The following is a 23,523-nucleotide window of genomic DNA, read 5'->3' as shown; positions in this document are numbered from 1 at the left end:
TAAAATGTTTTCTTTAAGGAGAATCATCAATAACGTGGTTGATGCACAGCTTTTAATAAAAACTGTCAGCACAAACAATAAGAGGAGCATACCTTCAGAAGTGTGCCTTTTATCCTAAAGATTAGTTCAAATCTCATTTCCTACAAAAAGCAAATTTCATGCTCTATATCTTGTCTATTACTGTGCTAGTTTTCACATCACTATTTTGTGTAGTCACATGACATACTTCATCAATGATTGATTTCTCTGCCTTTCAGAAACAAATCCAGAACTCTCCATGCTTTTCAGAGTCTGAATCACTACTTCCAATAATGCATCCACTAATATTGCCTAACACACACCTCAAGCCACTTCATTTAACTATCTGCAGCTGGTCATCAAGTTTTTTTTTCCCCCCTCATGCCTTTGATCTTCCCTTCAACACTCCATCTCTCTTGTACAGCATTCAGGCATTCTTAGACACAACGGCAAGTTGTGGTCATTTTGCAAGCGGCCTTTAAAATGTTCTGTTCCATTAAATTTTGCATGGTTCATGAAAGAGGCACTCATGTGGAAAACACAAAGGCTCAGTTCTCAAAATGTTATCAAAAACACAATGCAATCGCAGTATCGAGACTGGCAAAGATTAATGATTCTCAGGATTACAGAGGAAGGTTAAATCTTCTCTTTGAAGAGAAACAGATGTATTTACATAAGTAAAATGGCAACAATTGAAATGCTGAAAGTGAACACCATTCCCAATGATAACAGGAATATTAGATTAACAAAACTGGAAAATATACCTTGAAAAACATGTTATTTTTGGAGCATTGGGAGTTGGGGAATTTAGTTATATCATTACATCTAACATCATGATTTACTGTTTTTTAAAAATGAGAAATCTTCCCAAAAGCTCTAGAATAAAATTCAGTGGTGGTAATTAAAACATGTAATTTGTTTCATCTAACAAGTTGAGCCAAAAAGATGTACCTGATGACAACATCATAGGAGTTGATTTTTTTCCCCAGGGTCCTATTTCGAAGCACTCCTCCATTGCCAATAACAATGCACCGCAGACAAGATAAGCTAGTAAAGAAAGGAAACAAGCATCAAAAACTATATTCCTGATTTATTGTTCAGAGCCTGAATCATAACTAAATACTAATCAGTTGGCAAAACTAGGAACTTCAAAAAATTCTCTTGGCTAATGTTGTGTTTCACTTTGACTGAGTTTGGCATCCTAATACAATAAACAAGCATCTAGATAAACATCTCTGTCCACCATAGCCTATTTTGGTCATTGCCAAGCCTCTTCCCACTACTTTATCCAATCTGGATACTTCTCAACTTCTGCTCACTTTAGGCTGCTCGGTTTTGACATCCCAAGGCTGATCCCCTGATCATGCCAGGAAGAGCCCCACCCTACCCACTAGTATGAGCCTTCCAACTTCTACAACCTGAAAAACTCCAACCTCTGCCACCACATCCTACCATTCTTGGATATGGTCAAGAGAGAAACCATTTTTCTTGTACTCATGAAGCAATTAGAATTGTGTAAAAAAAATCTGTTAAATTAAAACCATTGGCTCTTTGTTCAATCCAAGGAAATCACTCTCTCTTCAAAAGAATGATGTCAAGTGTTTTCACCCCCATAAATTTGGAAAAGAGCCACATTCTAATTGTAACTAATGGTCAAAAATTCCTCTCTTCAAAAGGGGGTGTTTTATTTATCTTTCTCAGATCACCAAGGCTGTAACCAGCAGAATAGATAACAGTGAACTAGTTGATGCAGTGCATTTGGATTTACAGAAGGCCTTTGATAAGGCACCACACAAGAGAGATCATTAAACAAAATTAGAGTGCAATGGTTTGGAATTAACATTAACACAGATTGGGGATTTGTTTACAGACAGAAAGAGAATAGGAATAAATGGGTCATTTTTGGGATGAGAGATTGTGACTAGCAAAATTCTGCAGAAATTCAGGCTGGAGCTTCCCTGGACGAGGGGACCAAAAGTAATGCATCCAAGTTTGCTGATGATACAACGCAAGATGGTAGTGTTAACTGTGAGGAGGCCCCACGAGGCTTCAGGGGGACAGAAACAGGATAAATAAATACACATGGATATGGCAGATGGAAAATAAAATGTGGAAGAAGTGTGACATTATACTTTTTCTATAATAAATGGATGCAGTCAACTTTTCTTTTCAAAATTATGAGATTGATAGGTTTTGTTGTTGAGAGGAACCTGGGTGTCCTTGTACACAAATCACTTAAAATTGATATGCAATTACAATAGGCCATCAGAAAGGCAAATGGTATATTGGGCTTTATTGCTGGAGGATTTGAGTACAAATAGGGACATCTTGTTCCAATAATATGGAGCCCTGCTAAGACCAGATCCGGAATGTTGTGCACTGGGATGGTTCCCTACTTGAGAGAGAGTGAACAATAGATGGAATGCAGCAAAGGTTCACCAGGTTGATTTCTGGGATGGCAGGTTGCTTTATGAGGAAGTGTATAGCTTGTACTCTCTACAGTTAAAAAAGAATGAGAAGAGATCCCACTGAAATGTATAAAAACTCTTAAAAAAGGTCTTAAATGTGGTAGATGCAGATGACACGATTCTCTTGGGTGGGGTATTTAGAACCCAGGATCATGGTTCATAAAATTATGCCTCAGCCATTCATGATTAAGATAAAGAAATTCTTCACTCAGTGTAGTGAATAAACATAGAACAGTACAACGCAGGAACAGGCCTTTCGGCCCACAATGTCTGTGCCAAACATGATGCTGAATAAAACTAAATCTCTTCTGCCTGTACATGATCCATATCCCTTCACTCCCTGCACATTCAGGAACCTATCTAACAGCCTCTTGAACGCCACTATCATATCTGCTTCCACCACTGAGTTTAAAAAAAAACTTGCCCTGCACATCTCCTTTAAACTTTTCCCCTTTCACTTTAAATGCATGTCCTCTAGTACTTGACATTTCTACGCTGGGAATATTTGGAATTTTCCATCCAACAGGATTGCAGAGGTTTGTTTGCTGAGTGTGTTCAGGACAGATCAATGATTTTTTTTTAAAAAAGGTACTAAAGGAATCAGAGTCATAAAGCAATAGAGCACAGATACAGGCCCTTTGGCCCAAGCAGTTCATGCTGACCACATTGTCCACCCAGTTGGTCCCAATTTCTGTGTTCGGCCCATATCCCTCCAAGCCCCACCCCTCCATGTACCTAGCCAAGTGCTTCTTAAATGATACTATTGTACCTGCCTCAACTACTTCCTTTGGCAACTCATTCCAGATACTCACCACTCTCTGCATGAAAATGTAACCCCTCAGGTCCCTTTTAAATCTTTCCCCTCTCGCTCTAAACCGATACCCCCTAGTTCTGGACTCCCCTATCCTGGGGAAAAGGCTGTTACTGTCCACCTTATCTAAGCCTCTCATAATTTTAAACACTTCTATAAGGTCACCCCTCATTCTCCTACATTCCAAGGAATAAAGAGCTAGCCTGGACAACCTCTCCCTATAACTCAGGTCCTCTAGTCCTGGCAACATCCTCAAAATCTTTTCCACACTCAGTTTAACCATATCTTTCCTATAAATAGGGTGACCAAAACTGTAAATCAAGGGATATAGATTTAATGCAGAAAAATGGCACCGATCCAAAAGATCAAGGACTGGGCACAGAATGGCTTTAGCTTCTACTTTTTAATGTTCTTGTTAGTGCTCTTTCCTCTTTCTCTCCCCCAACCCACAAAAAGGTTTTGACCTCTACCCTTTTCCACATCAGAACAAGAACCATGGGTCTATATTATGTATGCGGGGGCTACAGTTCTTTTTTTAAAAGTATATGATCTGAAGTTAAATTGGAAATTATTTCATCAATAAAAATACACCATGCAAGTTCACCCACTTCTTCAGTTGATCTGGAAGATCGCAGTGCTGCAAGTTATTAAGAGCTGCTTGGAAATATCTTTCTGGAAAATAAATGGAAAAAAATATACATTGAAAAATTGGATAAAGCGTTCAGCCTTCAAAGTGCTGCCTCGGGTCTCCCAAGGCAGACAATGTATCAGCAAAAAAAAACAGCAATGAAGTGAAATGCAGCTGAATATCAAAATATAACAAACATGAAAGGAGAGAGAAGCACATCTACTTAAAATGATTGATGAACTTTAGGGTTTATAGTTCTCTCTACCCACACACTTACTATAGAATGTTAATTTGAGTACCAACAAAAAAAATTAACATGCCACCTGCTACAAAAGATTAATTTTTTAAATTAATTTTTCATATTGCAATTTTCTGCTCCAACTGATATGGTATTACACGAATATGAATTTTAGTATTGTATAATTTCACTATCACTTGTTCTAAAACCTTTGCGGTCTTAGTAGGGTAAATAATGCCACGATTATGTTGGGCCAAGTTCTGCTTCATCTGTTTCAGGCTATATCTGATTATTATGATATAATGAAGCCAGTAAAATGGAGTTCATCATTAAAAAGGGGGGGGGGTGGGGTGGTGGCAAGCATGCATGAACAAGAAATTCATTTGGTTTAAAAAAAAGTGACATATTCTAATAATCTCCATTGTCCAACTGTTATTTTCCAAATATTTGTCTATATGGCTTTTTCTAGTCTAAGATGACAATCTTGCTTTTTCCTTTCAAAATAAATGATGGAATTATACCAGCGATCTGCGTCTCTCAATAGATATGCATACCTGTGCTCAATGTACCAAATGGCAGGGTTTCTGGCATGGTCATCCTAGTAGTAGGCCAACTTTTGTAGCTGATGTCTGAAGGACACAAGAATGGGTTCCTGTTTTCACGTTTACTGAAAAAGAAAAGTTGGAAGGAAATGAGAGGAGTGAAGCAGCAAAATCTTGTTTTCCAGTTACACTTATTTAAGTTGAGCAAAAACAAAACATAACACTATGAAGACACCAACAATGTAACCTGGTATAAGACCAAGAGCATTCTAGGCAATAAAAGAATTATTATATTCAACTATCAATCATATAATTTATCAATCGTGGATAGAGTGGATGTGGAGAGGATGCTTCCGTTAGCAGGAGAGTCTAGTGTCTGAGAGTACAGCCTCACAATAAAGGGACATCCCTCTAAAACTGAGATGAGGAACTTCTTCAGTCAAAGGGTGGTGAATCTGTGGAATTCATTGCCACGAAGGGCTGTGGAGGCCAAGTCATTAGATGTGTTTAAGGCAGAGATTGAGAGGTTCTTGATTGGTGAGGGGGGATTAAGGGTTATGGGGAGTAGGTAGAGAATGGGAAAAGAAAATCAGCCATGATCAAATGGCAAAGCAGACTCAATGGGCCAAATGGCCCAATTCTGCTCCTCTACCTTATGGTCTTATCATAATTTATTTACAAAGTAAATGTAAAACAACATGTAAAATCTATCAATTTCCAGAAAGTTCAGACGGGTGATTAAATGATATCTGTAGGCAACATTAAAATTTCCAATCCTAATGATTTAAAGGTCTGCAAGTGTTAGCAGTTCCAAATCTACCTACATAACTGACATTTCTCTATAATTATCAGTAACTTTGGGGAATTCAATGGAATGCAAGTTGCAGTCAGTTGCATTTGGCATTGCTCATGAATAAGGAATCATGCAGTTGCAGCAGTTTTGCTGCAGCTTTTGGTGGGGAGCCTACATGGACATTCAGGAAATTGAAGAGAAGTAGTTATATCTGGGGTGCAGGATGTTGGTAGGTGGGTGACCATTGGGAGGGGAAAAAGAGGAAGAGGAATATGTAGTCAGTACAGGATACCCCCCAGTGATGGTTTCCCTTGATAACAGGTGTACTGTTTCGGATACTGTTGGTGGGGGGGGGGGGGGGCAATGAATCACTGGTGGAGAGCCACAGCAGCTGGATCTCTGGCACCAAATCTGGCTCTGTGGCTCAGAAAGGAAGGGGGTGGGGAGGAAAGAGTGCAATAGGTGATAGGGCATCTGTTGGTTAGGGGAACAGACAGGAGGTTCTGTGGACAAGAACAAGACTCCCAGATGGCAAGTTGCCTCCGAGATGCCAGGGTCAGGGATGTCTCGGATTGAGTGTAGAGTATTCTTCAGGGGGAGGGTGAGTAGCCAGAAGTTGTGGTGCACATTGCAATGACATGGGCAAGATAAGGGATGAGGTCCTGAAGAGTGAGTTTTGGGAGTCAGGAAGGAAGTTTAAAAAGCAGGACCTCAAGGTTAGTAATCTCTGGTTGCTGCCTGTGCCAGGGAGGGAAAAAATAAGAGGATAAGGCATATAAACGAGTGGCTAAAGAGTTGGTGCAGGGGTCAGATTTGTGAATCACTGGGATCTCTTCTGGGATAGATATGACCTGTACAGAAGGGATGGGTTACACCTGAACTGGAGAGGGACCAATGTCCTTGTGGGCAGGTTTGCTAGAGCTGTTGGGGAGGGCTTAAACTAGGTTGGCAGGGGGATGTTAGATTAGTTGATGGATCAGTTGGTGTTGAAGTAGATGTGATGTGTACAGAGAATGTGAAGGATAAGCAGAGGATAGGGCATAAGTGCAGTCAGTTAGATGGGTTAAAATGTGTTTACTTTAATGCAAGGTGTTAAGAATAAGGGTGATGAACTTAGAGCATGGATCAGTACATGGAATCATGATGTCGTGGCCATTACAGACTTGCCTGCCGCAAGGGCAGGAGTGGCTGCTTGAGGTTCCGGGGTTTAGATGTTTCAAAGGAGGTAGGGAGAGAGATAGAAGGGGTGGGGAGGTGTGTGTGTGTGTGTGTGTGTGTGTGTGTGTGTGTGTGTGTGTGTGTGTGTGTGTGGGGGGGGGGGGGGGGGGGCAGCATTGCTAATCAGAGATAGTATCACAGCTGCAGAAAGGGAGGACATCATAGAAGGATCATCTATTGAGTCAGTATGGGTGGAAGTCAGAAACAGCAAGGGAACAATCACTCTGTTGAGAGTATTCTATAGGCCCCCAACTAGCCACCAGGACACTGAGGAGCAGATTTTGGAAAGGTGCAGAAAATAACAGGGTTGTTGTCATGGGTGACTTCAACTTCCCTAATATTGATTGGCACCTACTAAGTGCAAAAGGTTTAGATGGAGCAGAACTTGTTAGGTGTGTACAGGAAGGATTCCTGATACAGTATGTAGACAGGCCAACAAGAGGAGAGGCCATACTGGATCTGGTACTGGGCAATGAACCTGGTCAGGTGACAGACCTCTCAGTGGTGAGCATTTCGGGAATAGTGACCACAACTCCCTGACCTTTAGCATAGCCATGGACAGGGAAAGGAGCAGACATTACAGGCAAGTATTTAATTGGGAGAGAGCGAATTATGATGGCATTAGGCAGGAACTTGGGAGAATAAATTGGGAACAGATGTTCTCTGGTAAATGCACTGCAGAAATGTTTAGAGATCATTTAGGGACCACTTGCATGGGGTTTGAGATAGGTTTGTCCCACTGAGGCACGGAAAAGATGGTAGAGTGAAGGAACCATGGTTAACAAGAGAGGTGGAAGGTTTAGTCAAGAGGAAGGAGGAAGCTTATTTAAGGTTTAGGAAGCAAAAAGTCAAGGCTCTAGAGAGTTATAAAAGGTAGCTAGGTAGGAGCTTAGGAGAGGTAGAAGGGGGCATGAGAAGGCCTTGGCAAGTAGGGTCAAAGAAAACCCCAAGGCATTCTACACATATGCGAGGAACAAGAGGATGACTAGGGTGAGGGTAGGACTGCGCAGGGATAAGGGGGGAAAAAATGTGTCTGGATGTGAAGGAGGTAGGGGACGTCCTGAATGAATACTTCGCTTCAGTGTTCACCAAGGAGAGGGACTTAGACGAAGCGGAGGTTAACATAGAACAGGCAAATGTATTGGAGCATGTCAAGGTTAAGAAAGCAGCAAGTGTTGGAGGTACTAAGAAGCATTAGGATAGATAAGTCCCCAGAGTCAGATAGGATATACCTCAGGGTACTATGAGAAGTGAGGGAAGAGATTGCTGGAGAGTTAACAATGATCTTTGAGTCCTCCCTGGCCACAGGAGTGGTACCGGAGGACTGGAGGATGGCTGTTCAAGGAAAGGTAAAAAGAATAATCCTGGGAATTATAGACCAGTTAGTGTCAGTAATGGGAAAGCTATTGGAGAGGATTCTTAGGGGGCAAGATCTGACCATTGGAGATGCATAGTATTATTAGGGATAGTCAACATAGTTTTGTGAAGGGCTGGTCATGCCTCACGAGCCAAACAGGAGCTTTTCAAGGAAGTGACAAGACAGATTGGTAGAGCGGTGGATGTGATATATGGAATTTAGCAAGGCATTTGACAAGGTTCCCCATGCTAGGCTCATCCAGAAGGTCACGAGGTATGGGATCCATGGAAAATTGGCTGTGTAGATTCAGAATTGACTTGCCCACAGAAGGCAGAGAGTGTCTGTAGAAGGGGAGTATTCGACCTGAAGGTCGGTGACTCGTGGTGTTCCACAGGGATCTGTTTTGGGGCCCCCTGCTCTTTATGATTTGTATAAATGACTTGGATGAAGAGGTTGAAGGGTGGGTTGGTAAGTTTGAAGATGACACAAAAGGTTCATAATGTAGCAGATAGTGCAGAAGGTTGTCATAGGTTGCAATGGGATATTGACAGGATGCAGAGCTAGGCAGAGAAGTGGCAGATGGAATTCAATCCGGATAAGTGTGAAGTGATACACATTGGAAGATCTAACTTGAAGGGAGAGTATATGGTTAATGACAGGATTCTTAGCAGTGTGGAGGAACAGAGAGATCTTGGGGGTTCTAGTACATAGATCCCTTAAACTTGCCACACAAGTTGATAGGGTAGTTAAAAAGGTGTATGGTGTGCTGGCCTTCATTAGCTGGGGGATTGAGTTCAAGAGCAGAGAGGTAATATTGCAGCTCTACAAGACCCTGGTTAGACCACATCTGGAATATTGTGTTTAGTTCTGGTCACCACATTATAGGAAGGATGTAGAAGCTTTGGAGAGGGTGCAGAGGAGATTTACAAGAATGCTGCCTGGATTGGAGAACATGTCTTATGAGGAGAGGCTAAGCAAGTTAAGGCTTTTCTCCTTGGAGAGATGGACGATGAGAGCAGATTTGATAGAGATATACAAGATTATGAGAGGCATGGACAGAGTGGACAGCCAGCATCTTTTCCCAGGGCGGTAATGGCCAATACTAGAGGTCATCCATTTAAGGTGCATGGAGGAAAGTTCGGTGGGGGGAGAATGTCAGAGGTAGGTTATGTTTTTAAAAAGAGTGGTGGGTGCCTGGAATGCACTGCCAGGGGGAGGGGGGTGCACTAGGGGCTGATATTATAGGGTAATTTAATAGACTCTTAGATAGGCACATGGATGAAAGAAAACTAGAGGGTTATGGGAGGTGAAGTAGAGAGGGAATGGATAGAATGTGGATAAGGTTTACATAGGTCAGCACAGAATTGTGTGCTGAAAGGCCCATATGTTCTATAACCTACTTCAGGCTGGACTGGGGCAAGGACAGCTTCTCCATTGTTTCAGTAGAGAATAGTTCAGGATTAGGTATTAGCTAACTCATATTTATTAAAAACTAAAACACTCAATTTTAAAAACAAAATTTAAATATCTTAATAAACATCAGAAACATTGAAATTTTTGACTGTCAGCTAAGTAAAGAAGGGCTGGATATGCCCCAGATCAAAAACAACTGATACTTCAGAGGTGATGCTTCTTCTCCACCCCACCCATTCCACGTGATACCATTTCATCAAAGAAGGCCCTATTGAGAGGCATGACGTGGCATTTTCCCCTTCAAGTTCCTGCATGGGGGAGCAGCCACAAAATAAATCAAGACTTTTTTCTCTCAAGGTTAGCATTAACTACTGGAAGCTCATCACTGATTGTATTCATGTGTACGTCTGGGTCCAGAAATTACAAGGAGCAAACACTTCCTATTACACGAAATGTAACCTCATGAATAGAAACACAGATCAAGAGTAAATGGGAACACTACTACCAACAGATTCCCCTCCAATTCACACAACTCATGACCTGGAAATATATTTCCTATTTCACTGTCACTTGGTCTACATCCTGGAACTCCCCACAATTCTGTTACTGTAAAAGGACACTTAAAACTGGAGAATGATATTAAAATCTGCTTCTGATATTAAATTAGACAATACTTATGAGAATTCCTATACACAATGCAGAGAACCTTCACTATGAAAAGAATATAAATAACAATGTTTCCCCCCCCCCCCCCCCCCAAGTTCAACTTCACTAGGGAGCAATGTTGAAAATACATTTCAAGAAATTAGCTTGGTGTTTATAAAGACTTCAAATTTTAAAACCTGGCTTTTAAAGAATAAATAGCAAAAGGAGTCATTTCAGTTAGAAAGAAAATTTGATATTGAGTAACTTATGGTCAGCATATTCATTGGATAACGAAGATGCTCAAGGTAAACTAAATAATCCAGTGGAAAACAAAGTCATTGTCATTTAAAGAACAGGCTAAATTTGAACAAAGAAAGTGTGAAAAAGTTGGGAAGAAAAAGTATATGGAAACGAGAGTAGAGCTGTTGGATTTGCAGTGGCTAGTTTCCATTTGCTGTGTTTGTGTATGGATGGGAAAACAAAGTGAATAACAGATAGGCTTAGTACTTATGATTAAAACACTTTAAAAATCACAAGAAGCCAAGTGATAGAGACAAGTATTGATTTTCTCCTCCTGCAAATGGTTTTCATGGATATTAGCAAGCGATGACTACATAACAATTTGTTCAATGCAGACTGAGTCTAGCACATCAGGAAGCCTCTATCAAGTTAGATTTCTCCCATGTTTATGAAGTTTGATAATCTAGGGAAGAATACAATATTAATGTCTCAAGGCAACCAACATGGTTTCCATTTTTGATTGCTATGTACCAATTCCAACTGGAAGGTACAGAAAGGATAATGTGATATTCCACTGATTATCCAATCCACAGGAAGCCTAGGCTGCTGGCAATAGATGGCCTTCACTTCCTATAGATCTCATCAAGTGGCAGCTTCTTAGGAGAAGAAAACTAAAAGGCCATATTTTTCCCAGATTCTTTCTTCTGACACCACACGTTTAAGCAGGCTGGGTCCCATTGGTAAATTAGAAACAAATCAAGGCTTTAAAATAAAAGTCTTAACTAATTTTCAATACTTGCTTTCACCTTACAACATCCTGCTCAGTTCCTTTTCCAGACACCTCTTCCCAATCAAATCATTTCTTTGCCTTTCATTCTTACAGGCTGGGAGTTATTCCTAATTAAGAAATGATTTAACTTAAAGCTGTAGCGCCTGCTAACCGCGATGTGAAAAAACAAGACGCTAGTCGAAGGGTTTCAGAATAAGAACTGGTTTATTTTCCCGCCTTGCACGGGGCCTTTTAAGAGAGCCTGCTCCCACCCACTCCAAATGGCAATGACGTATACGCTACGTCATCAAATCTTTCCTGCGTGCGGGTTCTCCCTGTCGCTCGGGGAAGACGAAGGCCCACCGCCATCTTGGGCCTCGCCGCTCCGACGACGCGCGACCCGACTACCGAGCCGGTTCGCTTGCTCGGACGGTGAGTTGCTACAAAACCAATATAAAGTCAATCACCTTTTATATAAACTTCTGATGATATCTTCCCAATCTCAGATACAAAGTCTCACCATTCTTTTGCTCACAGATCATCCTTCTCTCACTAATATCTGGATAAATGATTGGTTTTATATCTTCCTTTTGGTTAAGGTAATATTTAAAAAAGGATAGTTTCAGTCACACCATGGTACAATTCCTATAATCCACTATCTGCATATTCAGAAATCCCAATGGTTCAGCACATGGCTCACTAAGTGACATTTGCCATGCACATCCTCCACTTATTGGGGGTCCCAGTTCTCGTGCTCCACTTAACTTACCTAGTTATATGGAAAATTCATTACATTTTTGCCTAACATTTAAAAAAGTGAATTCAAAGTGTGTTGGGATATTAATAGAAATGATATCAAATAGTGCGGAAAATCTGCAGGTCCAGAAACAAAGTCCCAGATTATTGAAGTTTTACTGTATTTTTTAAAAATCAATTTCCTGTCAATATTAAATCCACTGCTCTGGACTGATAGATCAAGAATCTGTCTGCTTCCTTTACAAGGTTCCACAAAATTAGCATTCGTTCCACTAAGTAGCTGTCTGCTCAGATTTGAAAAAAAATCTAAAAGTTACTTCCGAGGACAAGCATTTTCATTGATGTTAACTATTTTTTAAAAAATCTGCCATATACTTAAATGACTTACGTTGGAATGACCTCCTTTTTCTTCACTCCAGTAAACTGCAGAATCAAGGTGACATTCCTACCGTGAACACCACTAGGAAACAAGGGTTGAAATGTCAGTGACACAAGCATGACACTCACGCACCATTCATAAGAGCAACCTCCCTTCTGCTGTTGTTTTAACTTTCACCAAAGCTAGACAATGCTGATAGCCGTGTATTATATTTCAGAGCTTTGTTTACAGGGACAATTGCAGTGGTAACTTGCAAAGTACAATGTACTTTATTAGAAAGAAAAACACACATTGAGTTTTATTTTTTTTTAAAAAGGCATCCCTGCTGCCAACCTAAATCTGGTATGTCTAATCGCAGGGCTAGAACCATTTGATGAAAAAAAACTTTCTCCCCTCACTCAGGAATTGTTTTGAAGTCCTAGGCTCTGGGTCAGAAAGGCCCAAACATTCAGTTTTTAAGTATTGTTTTACTTTTTAAACATAGTTAAAATAATATAGATAGGCAAGTTGCTCATGAGTAGAAGCCATTTCAAGTGAAGGTCACAAATCAAGAATGCTGGAGACACAGCAGGGCATCAGCATCCTCGCAGGGTTGATTAATTGGACAAATCAGGAACCCAAAGGACACCAGAAGGAAAGAAAATCAAACATGACATTGGGTTGGACTATTTTTTTGTAAAAAGGAAGGACTCTCTGGTGACTACCAATGTCTGGCCCGGGACTCAGTTGCATGTGAATCTTGCCCAATGTTGACCTTAAGCCCATTTGCTGAGATTGACAACTTGATATAGACAAGTGGAACTGCTTGGCATTCTTATGAGAATACTGGATAGCCATTATCACAATCCACATTTAATGATCTTAGTAAAAAAAAAAATGAAAAGCATGAAGTTTACCCCTCTGAGAAAAACAAATTATATTTGAGGTGCATTTAACATACAAAAAAAATTGGATGCTCATCGCAAGAGCATTACCTCAAGAACATTTGATACTGAGTCATGAAGTACCAAGACAAATGAATAAAAATTGTTCATGTGTTACACAAAGTGTTTGTGTAAATAGATGCTTGACATTGGCACGGAGTCAGTAGGGAAAAAGGACCTGTTTCCATGCTATATAATTCTATCTATAACTAACTTCTAACATGTTTTGTGAAGAACAGAATAGAATCTGGCCAATTCATGTGAAGAGGCTACAAAAGATATGGATGAAGATTTCAAAAGCAGACAATCCACAGCAGTAGCAAAAAAAATAATCATAGGATGTTACAGAGACAGAAATGGCAGCTTTAATGATGGCTTGAACATCTGGCCCAAGCCTCACTTTCGGGTCTAATAAAAGGTTCAACCTGTCTGGTTCAGTTTCAGACAATATCCAGGGAAAGGGACAGAGTCAGTTGATGTTAGGGTTCAAAGACCAAATGCTAGGAAGACTAATCTTATAACCAGAGGAAATTTGTGCACATCCAAAGCCGAATATCTATACTACAGTATAGAGACAGTGAGGGGGTCAAGAACAGTGGCTGTCATTTAGTTCTTCTGAAGCCATGCTTATCCCTTTAACTCTCGTGCTCCAATTTATTCTACACAGATTACAAATGAAATTACACCCTCACAGTTTGGATCTATCCTTAGTCACAAGTCAAAAAGACCCTAAATAAATGTGCCAATTGGGCACTGCTAGCATAGTCCCAGTGATTCACTTTGGGTGTGGGAATCTCACTCTGCAAAATTTCAGTTGTGCTTAAGACATGATACCCCAGTTGCGAAGGTGGGAGAAAATGGAGATCAAGGGCGATGGAGAATCTCCCACTGGAGTGTGCATCAGTGAGGTGGCTGATTGGAGCGGCCACATGGGTGACATCAGAGGGAGCTGCCAGAAAAAGATTAAAAGTTAGAGACTTGCTTTATTTATCTCAGAGGTCCCAATACAAAGCTGCAGGGTGAAGGCATTTTATCCAGGAGGAGCGAACAATGGTGTTTGCTCCCAAGTAACTTGATCTTTGTTTCCCCACAATGCTCCAAAAGGGTGTCTAACATCAGGCATTGCCAGGCCCAAATATTTGGAGTGACACAAAACAGGCATAATCCTATTTCACTCAAATTGGGCAGGGAAAATCTGTTTTTTAAAATCACAAAAACTACAGTGAACATGTGATGTGCAATTGAACTTTTAGACATACACCAAAGATTTTGAACAATTTAAGATAATTAACTTAAAAAAATACTATTTTTTTTCTTTTAAGATGCAGTTAGTTCTAACTCTTGATCTAAGCTGGTCAATAACCTGAATATTTCCTTCCCACACCAAGCACGACACCAAGTTGCACAAGTGTTACAAGTAGCCCCAGGTCACGCAAGGCTTCTGTTCCACGAACTGTCCGTTAGCCAATTTCTCTGAGAGTCTGATATGACTGTTCCCTATAGATACCCATATTGTATCGCTATACATACACTTGCTATAAACTTCTTTAGTGTCATTGAATGATCACCCTTACACTACCCATAATTAAACTGTCTCCAGCTATTCTGAATAGGTAGCAGGATTTTGACAAACATGTTATTTTGCCAGCTACAAAAGTAACAGAAATCATGAATTTAAAGGATAATTCTCATGATTCTGGCAGCTAAAGTATTCAGGAAACAATTGCTCTGAGAGTCATACAATAATAAAGAATGTAAAACAGGCCCTTTGGTCCAACTCATGCCATGCTGACTAAGATGCTCATCTAAGCTAGTCCCATTTGCCTGATAGATCTCTAAACCTTTCCTATGTACCTGTACAACTTTTTTTCCAGAAGTGTCATTGTTGTACCTGCTTCAAACACTATCTCTGGCAGCTTGTTCCATTCTGAGGCATCCAAGGAGGGAGAGATCAATTTGAAAGATCGGGGAATTGAGGCCTTGGTGATACTGGCACAAAAGGAGTTGACACTGGAGGCGATCCAGCTAGTAGCATAATAGAGAGGCACGGCAGGCTTCAGGGTCCAGCTGACCTACTACTGCTCCTTTTTCTTATGTACTTTACCTCCATCAGGACTTCATATTTAACAATTTTTGACAAGCATCATTTTTCCTCTCCCCAAAGATGTGCCTGTAGATTTCAGTTTCAATTTGTTTTATTTTTCTTTTCTGACTCCGACCGATGGTTTTTGAAGTAGTTCTTACCTGGGCAACTTTGGTCTGCACCCTATCACAGACAGTCCCTCTACTCTCTTCACCCCTCCCCCTCTCTGCAATTTAAAATCCACTATCTTCTGGAGACATAAGAGATTGTAAATGCTGGAACCTGGAGCAATAAAAAACTGCTGAATGAACTCAGCAGATTTAGCAGCATCTGTAGAGGCAAAGGGACAGTCGAACGTTTCAGGTCAGGACCTTGCATCAGGACTGAGTATGGAGGGAAGATCCCCAAACACGAAGAGATGAGAGGGAGGGGTGAGAACAGGGGCTGGAGATGATAGGTGGACCTAGGTAAGGTGTGGGGGAGGATGGGCATATGGAGCCAGGTAGGGGAGGGAATAGGAAGGGTAGACCTCCCCCACATGGTTCCATCTGCCCATCACCCACACACACATATCCACCTGGGCATCTCCCCCCTTGGCCTACCCCTTCCCATCCTCTCGCCCCACCTTCCATCTCATCTACATTCCCCATCTCACTCCTCCCTCTCACCTCTTTATACTCACCATCTTCCCTCTATACTCTCATTCCTTATGCACGGTCTTGACCCAAAGTGTCAACTGTCCTTTGACAAATGATGCTTGACCTGCTGAGTTCCTCCAGCAGCTTGCTTTTTGCTCCACTTGTCTTCCCATTCCTGAATGGTCCACAACTTGAATTATCACACCATTTCTCTCCCCTGGTCATGGTACCTGATCTGCTCAATTGTTTCTGTCATTTTCTACTTTTGAATTAGTCAAAACTTTGACTATTTCAAAAACTTCAATAATCTACGTAGTAAACAAGGGAGAGGATCAGCAATCATAAAAAGACTTTGTTTTGTATCTTATCTGAATGTTATAAGTGACAAGTTTGATATTTAGGTTTTGAGACAGTAACTTGGGCTTAACAGTTGAAAGGCAAACATTTGTAATTCATCTTAAGTGTGTGCATGGTGGCCCAAGAGGGATATCCTAACAAACTTCCCTTAATACAGCAAAACCACAAAAATATTGTCATGTAAGCATTAATGGAAAGCTACTATTATTATTGAGATTAAGGAATCTAACTTGACTAGATGTTGGAACAAATCAAGAGAAGATACAAGCCATTCCTAACAGCAAGCCAATGCCTCACCAGATTCCTGTTGTAATTTGACATCCCTACCCCCCCCCCCAATATTTACCAGATGCCAAGTTTTTATAAGACCACCAAGACTCCTGTAAAACTTTATTTGCAGTTGTAGAATAGCTGTTCGTACATGCAAGGAGTGCAGGATCCCCACCACACTCTCCCATCATGCAAACAAACAACAAAATTATAGTCAGCAAAGCTCAAACAACAAAACAAAAAAAGAACCATACTCTGTCCACAGGAAGTTTATATTGCTCCTGTAACTATTTGATAAGCAACAGCAACTTTAAAGGGTTTTGGCAAGAGGAAAACATATCATAGAGAATGACAACATCCTGACTAATCTCATCCGCTATATGTCTCTGCATTTCCAGGCACATGAGCTCAGCATTGTTGAGCTGAGTCCAAGTTGCATAATCTTTGGTCCATTGAATCTGGAGAAGTACCTATAGTCATGTGCTCAAGTTAGGGAGTAGTTTAAATGCTAGTTGATGTTCGGGATGAACATTTAAATGCTAGTCAATGTTCGAGTCAAGAAAGTATGAAATTCAGGATGCAGGAATCTCAAACTCTGATCTCATCAGCAGGTACTAGGGGACTTGTATAGGGAGGTTATTCAGTAGAGAGCACAAAAGGAGTGGTGTGATTAAAAATCAGTGTTGTAATGGGAGATAGAAGTTCTCTAAAGCTGCCCAAAAGGTTTTGTTACTTGTCTGGTGCCAGGGTTAAGATAGTCTCCTTAGTGCTAAAAAAAACTTTGGACAAGAAGAGGGCTTTACAATGGTGCTCACAAGAGAACAAAGCAACATAATAGAGAACGAGAAGTGACATTTTGTGAGGTAGTATAAAAGGGCTAAGGTCCAAAATAACACACAGAAGCTACAATAGTTAGATTATCTAGGTGACATTCAGATTGACAAAATCAAAGATTAGAGTGTTCAATGTATGGGACAATGAATCTTGTGGAACACAGGGATTTTAAGGACTATGCTTGGACAATGCTGCTTGCTACATACAAAAACATTATATACATATAATATCACCTAAAAACATATCACAGCAGTCTTATAAAGATACAGCCTCTGGAATTTTCCCCAAGTAAAAAATTTCTCTTAAATCAGGTTTTAAATCTTATTTTCCCTATTATCAGAATCAATCTGAAACAATATCACTGTCCAATACAGAGAGACAAGAGACTGCAGATGCTGGTCCACTATCGAAGACCATTGCTGAATCTATACCCAAGACCGACTGAGAATTCCCATAGGTTTGAACTCAACTAAAAAACAGCGAGTGGAACCCTGTCAAATGCCCTTTGAAGTCCAGCTACAACACATCATGCTTACTCAGAATGCATCTGTGACCCTTCCTCAAAGAAGTGAAATGACATTACAAGTACATGTAAAATACAAAGGTTCACCTATTGTAGTTAAGTAACCTGCAACTATTCAGTCCAATAATATAAAAATGCCACAGTCATCAGGAGTTCTAACTGATCCAACAACTGCCTGGATACAGGTGAGGCACAGATCCATACAGTGCAAATACAGAGGCAGAATTACCATTAAGCAGTTATTGCAAAAGTTGAGAGTAGCAGCTTTTACATCAACCACGAATATCACCTCAAAACATATCACAGCAGTCTTATAAAGATACAGCCTCTGGAATTTTCCCCAAGTAAAAAATTTCTGTTTATTGCAACAGCATAGGGAGATGATTGAATTAAGAATTTTCTTAATCATTAGTTACTCTTTCAAAAGAATAACTGATGATCAATTTACTTACAGCTGTACCTACTATTTAGAATAAAGGTTAGGTCACAGAAATGTGAAAAAATGCAGCTCCCATTTTTTCCAATATATGCACATTTAAAATGGCAGGAACAGGGGAGCAGTACCCCCATATAGCACATCCATACATTATAAATAACATTGATAAGTCATAGTAAAATAACATACCCACTGTATTTATAATTAAATATGTAATAGAAGAATATGGCTAGAAACATCAGCAACACCACCATCAACTTAATGTATCGCCGTCTCTTCATGCTTCCAAGGCCTGAAAGAAGAAGGAAAAAAAATTCTCACTTGTCAGGAAATCAGTTCACCGAAAGCTATTAGTTGGAAAACATGGACCAGTTGGGCCAAAGGGCCTGTTTCCATGCTGTATGACTATGATTGAATGAATGAAAAAAACCCATACTTTAGTCTAATTTTAACCATCCGATTTTAAAATTATAAAATTAATGCACAGCACACTCAAATATTTTGACCTGTGTGTGCTATGAGCAGATATATTTCTTCACCAGCTGTGTATACATTCAGAAAATTAGTTCTATTGTTTGTATCCTCAATACACCTACCAAGAAGCAGTGAAGTGCCATGCATCATGGATGAAAGGAACAACTTGTGGTCTAACAACATGTTTAAATTCAAAGCTGAATATTTTGGTTTACTTTCCAGATGGTTCAGCTATTTGATCCATCACCATATAAACTGCTTGGTTAAATATGTAATTTAAAAAAAAACACACAAGGCATGTTCATGTAAATGAAAAAAAAGTGAGCAAACGTATTCGAACCAATCCTTCTTGCACCAGCCCCCACTCCTCCCCAAGACATCAAGTACCCTCTGATTTGGACCAGCCACTTCAGTCCTGGCTGGGTTCAGCTTTAATATGGAGGTTTAGTGAGAGAAAGCAACTGATGATTAAGAAAATTAGGTTATCACAACTTCTGGCAAGAAAGCCAAATGCATAACTAATGTGCAGCCTAAATATTTAAAATAGTGTCAGATCTGGTTATTTTTGAATCAGCAGGTTCTTTCAAGAATCCAGGAATGAGTTGAAAACAACTTGGTGCTTCAAAGTTTTACTGGAAAAGTGTAAAACAAAGAGACAGTCACAGAGCACATGGCACTAGCTTTACTACTAGGAGATGAGCCGAGACAAAAGGAACTGAAGATGAGCTAGGGCCAGGGTTGGGCGGTGGGAGGAGCAGGAGAGTGAGTGTGATAGGCAAGAGAGATAGATAAGCAAGAGAGTGATTAACAAAAACAACACCTTTCATACCTGAGATGAGAGGTACTCCTTAGCTAACAATAGTCCAAATCAGAAAACCTATTAGATACCCATGGCAAAGCCAACCAATGAGAAAACACGTATTCACCTGATGGACAAACCAATAAGCTAGGAAGCGGCCATTCCTTGCTTAGCCACTTGAGGTGTATTAGACACTATACATGTTAAAAAAAAACTACTTAAAACAGTTGAATCCAACAAAGGGCTCAACAGCATTTGTGACTATAACATTTTTCATTTTAATCATGATTTGCAATCAAACATGCTGTAATCCTTATGGTAAATGCATGATGAATAACTTGATTTCTTGAAAATTAAACTTTAGTATGGTGGCCCATGAAATGCTAGGGAAAGATTTAACCAAGTTACCATAAAAGTACTCTAATAAATAATTTCAGTGCAGGTTTTATGGAACAATGTTGTGACTTTATCGTTGATATATTGCTAATTCAAAATTGCACCCCAAAATTAAAAATTACAAATCTCTCTTATTTCACAGATTCAAAGTAATTAACATAACTGATTTTCATTGTAGTTTTAGGTTATTAGGATTAAAAGAAACACTACTTCAAGTATTGATATGTTTTTGTTTCTTTTTCTCCCATGAAGGAAGGGAATCCTTTTAATTAAAGTTGCTTCATCAAATTCTTCTTTTCACATGACCATACACACGTGACTTCAAACAAACCCAAGATTAAAGAAGCTGTGAGTAGAATTATCTCTGGAAACAGTCTTACTCCTCACAAAAGATTTCTTACTTAAACCCAAGCAACAAATATTGTCAGAAGAAAATGAAACAATCAAGGCATTACTTGTACAAGAACATTTGAATCGGGACAAGGCATTACTTGTACAAGAACATTTGAATCGGGACAAGAAGAGCAAATGGAAACACAACAGACTGCAGATACTGGAATCTAGAGCAAAAAGCACACTGCTGGAAGAACTCAGCAGGTCAAAGGTATAATCGGCATTTTAGGTTAAGACCCTGCCTTCGAGTCCTGATGCAGAAGATAGAGTCTTCAAAAAAGGATTGTAGTCCATATTCTTCAATAACAAAAAGGTCAGTGTCACTCAATTATTTTCTTCTACAAAAAGATGGTGAATTCCCAAAACATACCCTCATATTTAGGCATCAGTCTTTGTCTGACCTGAAACCATATACTATTCTATCATGAAGTGAATTCTGACAGCTACAAATTAGTTGATCAATGGAATTTCTCTACAGGAGAGAGATGGATCGTTTCTAGGTTGAGCCTTAAAAGCAAGTTAGCCAAAGTCTGAACAATATCCATACTTGTACAAAGAAATATAGCAAAACAATGCCCTTTCCAAGAAACAAACCTGGTGCAGGGTCACACTCTGCTCTCTTGGTTTTATTACACTATATTAATTTAAGAAAAGTACTCAAGTAGAAATCACCATTGGAAAAATCTAGATTTAAAAAAAAGGAAACCGGAGTTAGTGAGTTAACTACACAACTCTATATCTATCATTCTTTTTAATGAAATCAAGGTAAATAAGCAATTTAATCACTTACCACTTCTCCCTCTCAATATCTTTTAATATGACTGGTTAACAAAGACAGATTTCACATCATTTGCTGTTTACAAAAGAAAATTCAGAGCCGTTTCTGTAGAAGGGTTTCCTAACTTTACTCCTGAAGGGCTTGACTGGCTTTGCAATCCGGCTGCCAGTTCCAGACTTTCTAACCAACAGTTTTTAATCTATGCACTCAACCAGTTCCTCTTAAAACTTTGATAAATTCTCTCCTTGATCATACAATTTCCAGATTATACGTCACATGTTTCTTTAAGCCCTTTTTATTGTTAACATTTTAAAGGGTTCTGGTAAATTAATACTCTACTTGCACTGTGACAAAAGATTCTATACACCCAGAATAGTTGACGGTACTCTAGTTGCAGTTTAACCAGGGCTTTATTTGGAGAGAGCTTAATTGTATAATTTCTACTCTGTATTCTAGTTCCATGGTTGTGAAGACTTCTTGTGTATTTCTAATACATTTTTAAAGATCCTTGTAAACCAACACCATTACCATCTTTGGATTCCCACAGCTAACTTTTCACTGTTTAGAAAATACTTAATTCCCTTTTTTTTAAAAGAAATGTTCAAAGTGAATTTCTTCACTTCCATTTTTGTAATGGCATAGTTCCGTTTATTTTGCTTACTTTGCTATCGACCTTTACGTCATTGGTAAACTTGCTCATTTAAAGTTCTATATTTGTAAGCTTACCAAGATGATGAATAGTTGTTGCCCAATAAAGGATTCTACTGGGTCTCCACTAGTCACTTTCTACCAATGAAAGTACCTCTATTATCTCTGCTCTCTCTCTCTCCTGCTAATCAGTCAATTTTTTACCAGATCAATATCTTGCTTTTCATTGGGCTTCAAATTTTGCAAAATCTTGAGGGATTTTGTCTTCTGGAACTCTATAAAATAATATTCAAATCACATTTAATTTTATCCCCTATTAAAAAGTTTTTAAAAAATTTGAAGCCAGGCGTGACTAAAATCACATTGACTTTTTCTTATCTGCTGTAAATTTTCAAGATATTCGGGACCTAGTCAAGAACTTGGAAGATTTAATTAGGGCATATGGCAAGTTCTCTTGATCCAAGAACTGCTCTATTTAGTTGGAAAAAGTATGCACATCACTACTGAAGAATGAGACTATTTATAAATCAATGCTACCAAGATCTATTGTTGGAAAAAAAGAAAATTACTGAATCTGTAATTCAAGATTGTAAGTATCAAGGTTTCAGTTAGACAATCAAAGAGCCAGTATCACTTTGGTCATGCCTGACAAACCCAAGAGACTCAAAACATTGACTGTCCATTTCCCTCCACAAGACGCTGCATGACCCACTGAGTTCCTGCAGCAGAGTGTTTTTCTTTTGCACTGAATTATGTGTCTTAAAGTTGTGGACAAAACCAAATGTCTGTGGCTATTTACTCCAGGATTTGAACAAGTTGCTCTTGGAGATCTTTCAATCAATCATTGGCCCCAATACGTTCTTTACTATTGAAATACAACTTGTGTTAATTTTGGGAAACCCCTGCCCTAGTTCGATACTGCTACCCTTGATTTTTCAGCATGCTATCATCTTTCTGTAGTCAGATACAGAAGTGGTTAAATTACCGGACTAGCAATTCAGATGCCTGGGCTAATAATCCAATGACTGGAATTCAAATTACTACACAATAGTTGGAGAATTTCTGTTCATACTCTGGATTTTGAAAAAGTACAACTGAATTGTCATAAAAACCTATTAGGTTCATTAAATGTATTCCAGCCCCATGTAATGCCCTTTGATGTACCATTACCACTATATTCAGAGAAAGAATAAAAACCAGAGGAACCACTTGGCATCAATAAGGCACCAAATTCTAACATGGCAAAAATCACTTCCAGCCCAGAACTTGTAGGGTCCTCCTCACAAATACCTAGGGACTGGAGGATAAAATGGGGAGAATCAAAACTGCAGATGCTGGAAATCTGAAATACAAACAGAAAAAGTTGGAAACACTTGGTGGGTCAGGCAGTATCAGCAGAAGCAGAAAGAGTTAAGCTTCCAAAGACCCTTTTTCTCAAATAGTGGGGGATTTCAAGCTGGCTGACCACTGAAAGACATAGCCGTCAGACTGGGACTGCAGCAAGAAGTGAGTGAACCAGCACTAGGGGCCACCCTGATTTGTTAGTATATCGCTGGTCCTTCATTGCTGGGTCTAAATCCTGACACTCCCAACAACACTGTAAGAGTACCTTCACCAGAAGGACTACAACAGCCCAAGGCTGCTGCTCACCACCACCTTCTTAGGGGCAATAAGTAAGGGCCTATAGATAAGGGCC

The 23,523-nt window shown here is 39.6% G+C and overlaps 1 protein-coding gene across 5 annotated transcripts in view; it reads right to left on the bottom strand.

Moving 5' to 3' along the window:
- The window catches only part of LOC127569957 (type 2 lactosamine alpha-2,3-sialyltransferase-like), a 59,395-nt gene that overhangs the window by 10,312 nt on the left and 25,560 nt on the right, over nt 1-23,523 (bottom strand). For 3 of the 5 annotated variants that reach the window (XM_052015050.1, XM_052015049.1, XM_052015053.1), the window contains exons 2-6: nt 18,529-18,631; nt 12,285-12,356; nt 4,718-4,830; nt 3,906-3,969; nt 970-1,065 (exon numbers count right to left, since the gene is read on the bottom strand). In XM_052015050.1, coding sequence (XP_051871010.1) covers nt 970-1,065; nt 3,906-3,969; nt 4,718-4,830; nt 12,285-12,356; nt 18,529-18,620 — 437 coding nt within the window. In that variant the 5' untranslated portion in view covers nt 18,621-18,631. Of the gene's footprint in view, nt 1-969; nt 1,066-3,905; nt 3,970-4,717; nt 4,831-12,284; nt 12,357-18,528; nt 18,632-20,995; nt 21,086-21,191; nt 21,555-23,523 lie in introns of those variants that run through there. The other 2 variants (XM_052015052.1, XM_052015054.1) reach the window with 2 other exon arrangements.

Source organism: Pristis pectinata, chromosome 4, assembly GCF_009764475.1.
Source record: "Pristis pectinata isolate sPriPec2 chromosome 4, sPriPec2.1.pri, whole genome shotgun sequence".
NCBI lineage: Eukaryota > Metazoa > Chordata > Chondrichthyes > Rhinopristiformes > Pristidae > Pristis > Pristis pectinata.
Note: the sequence above shows the minus strand (reverse complement) of the source record. Positions and strands in the feature narration are given on the sequence as shown.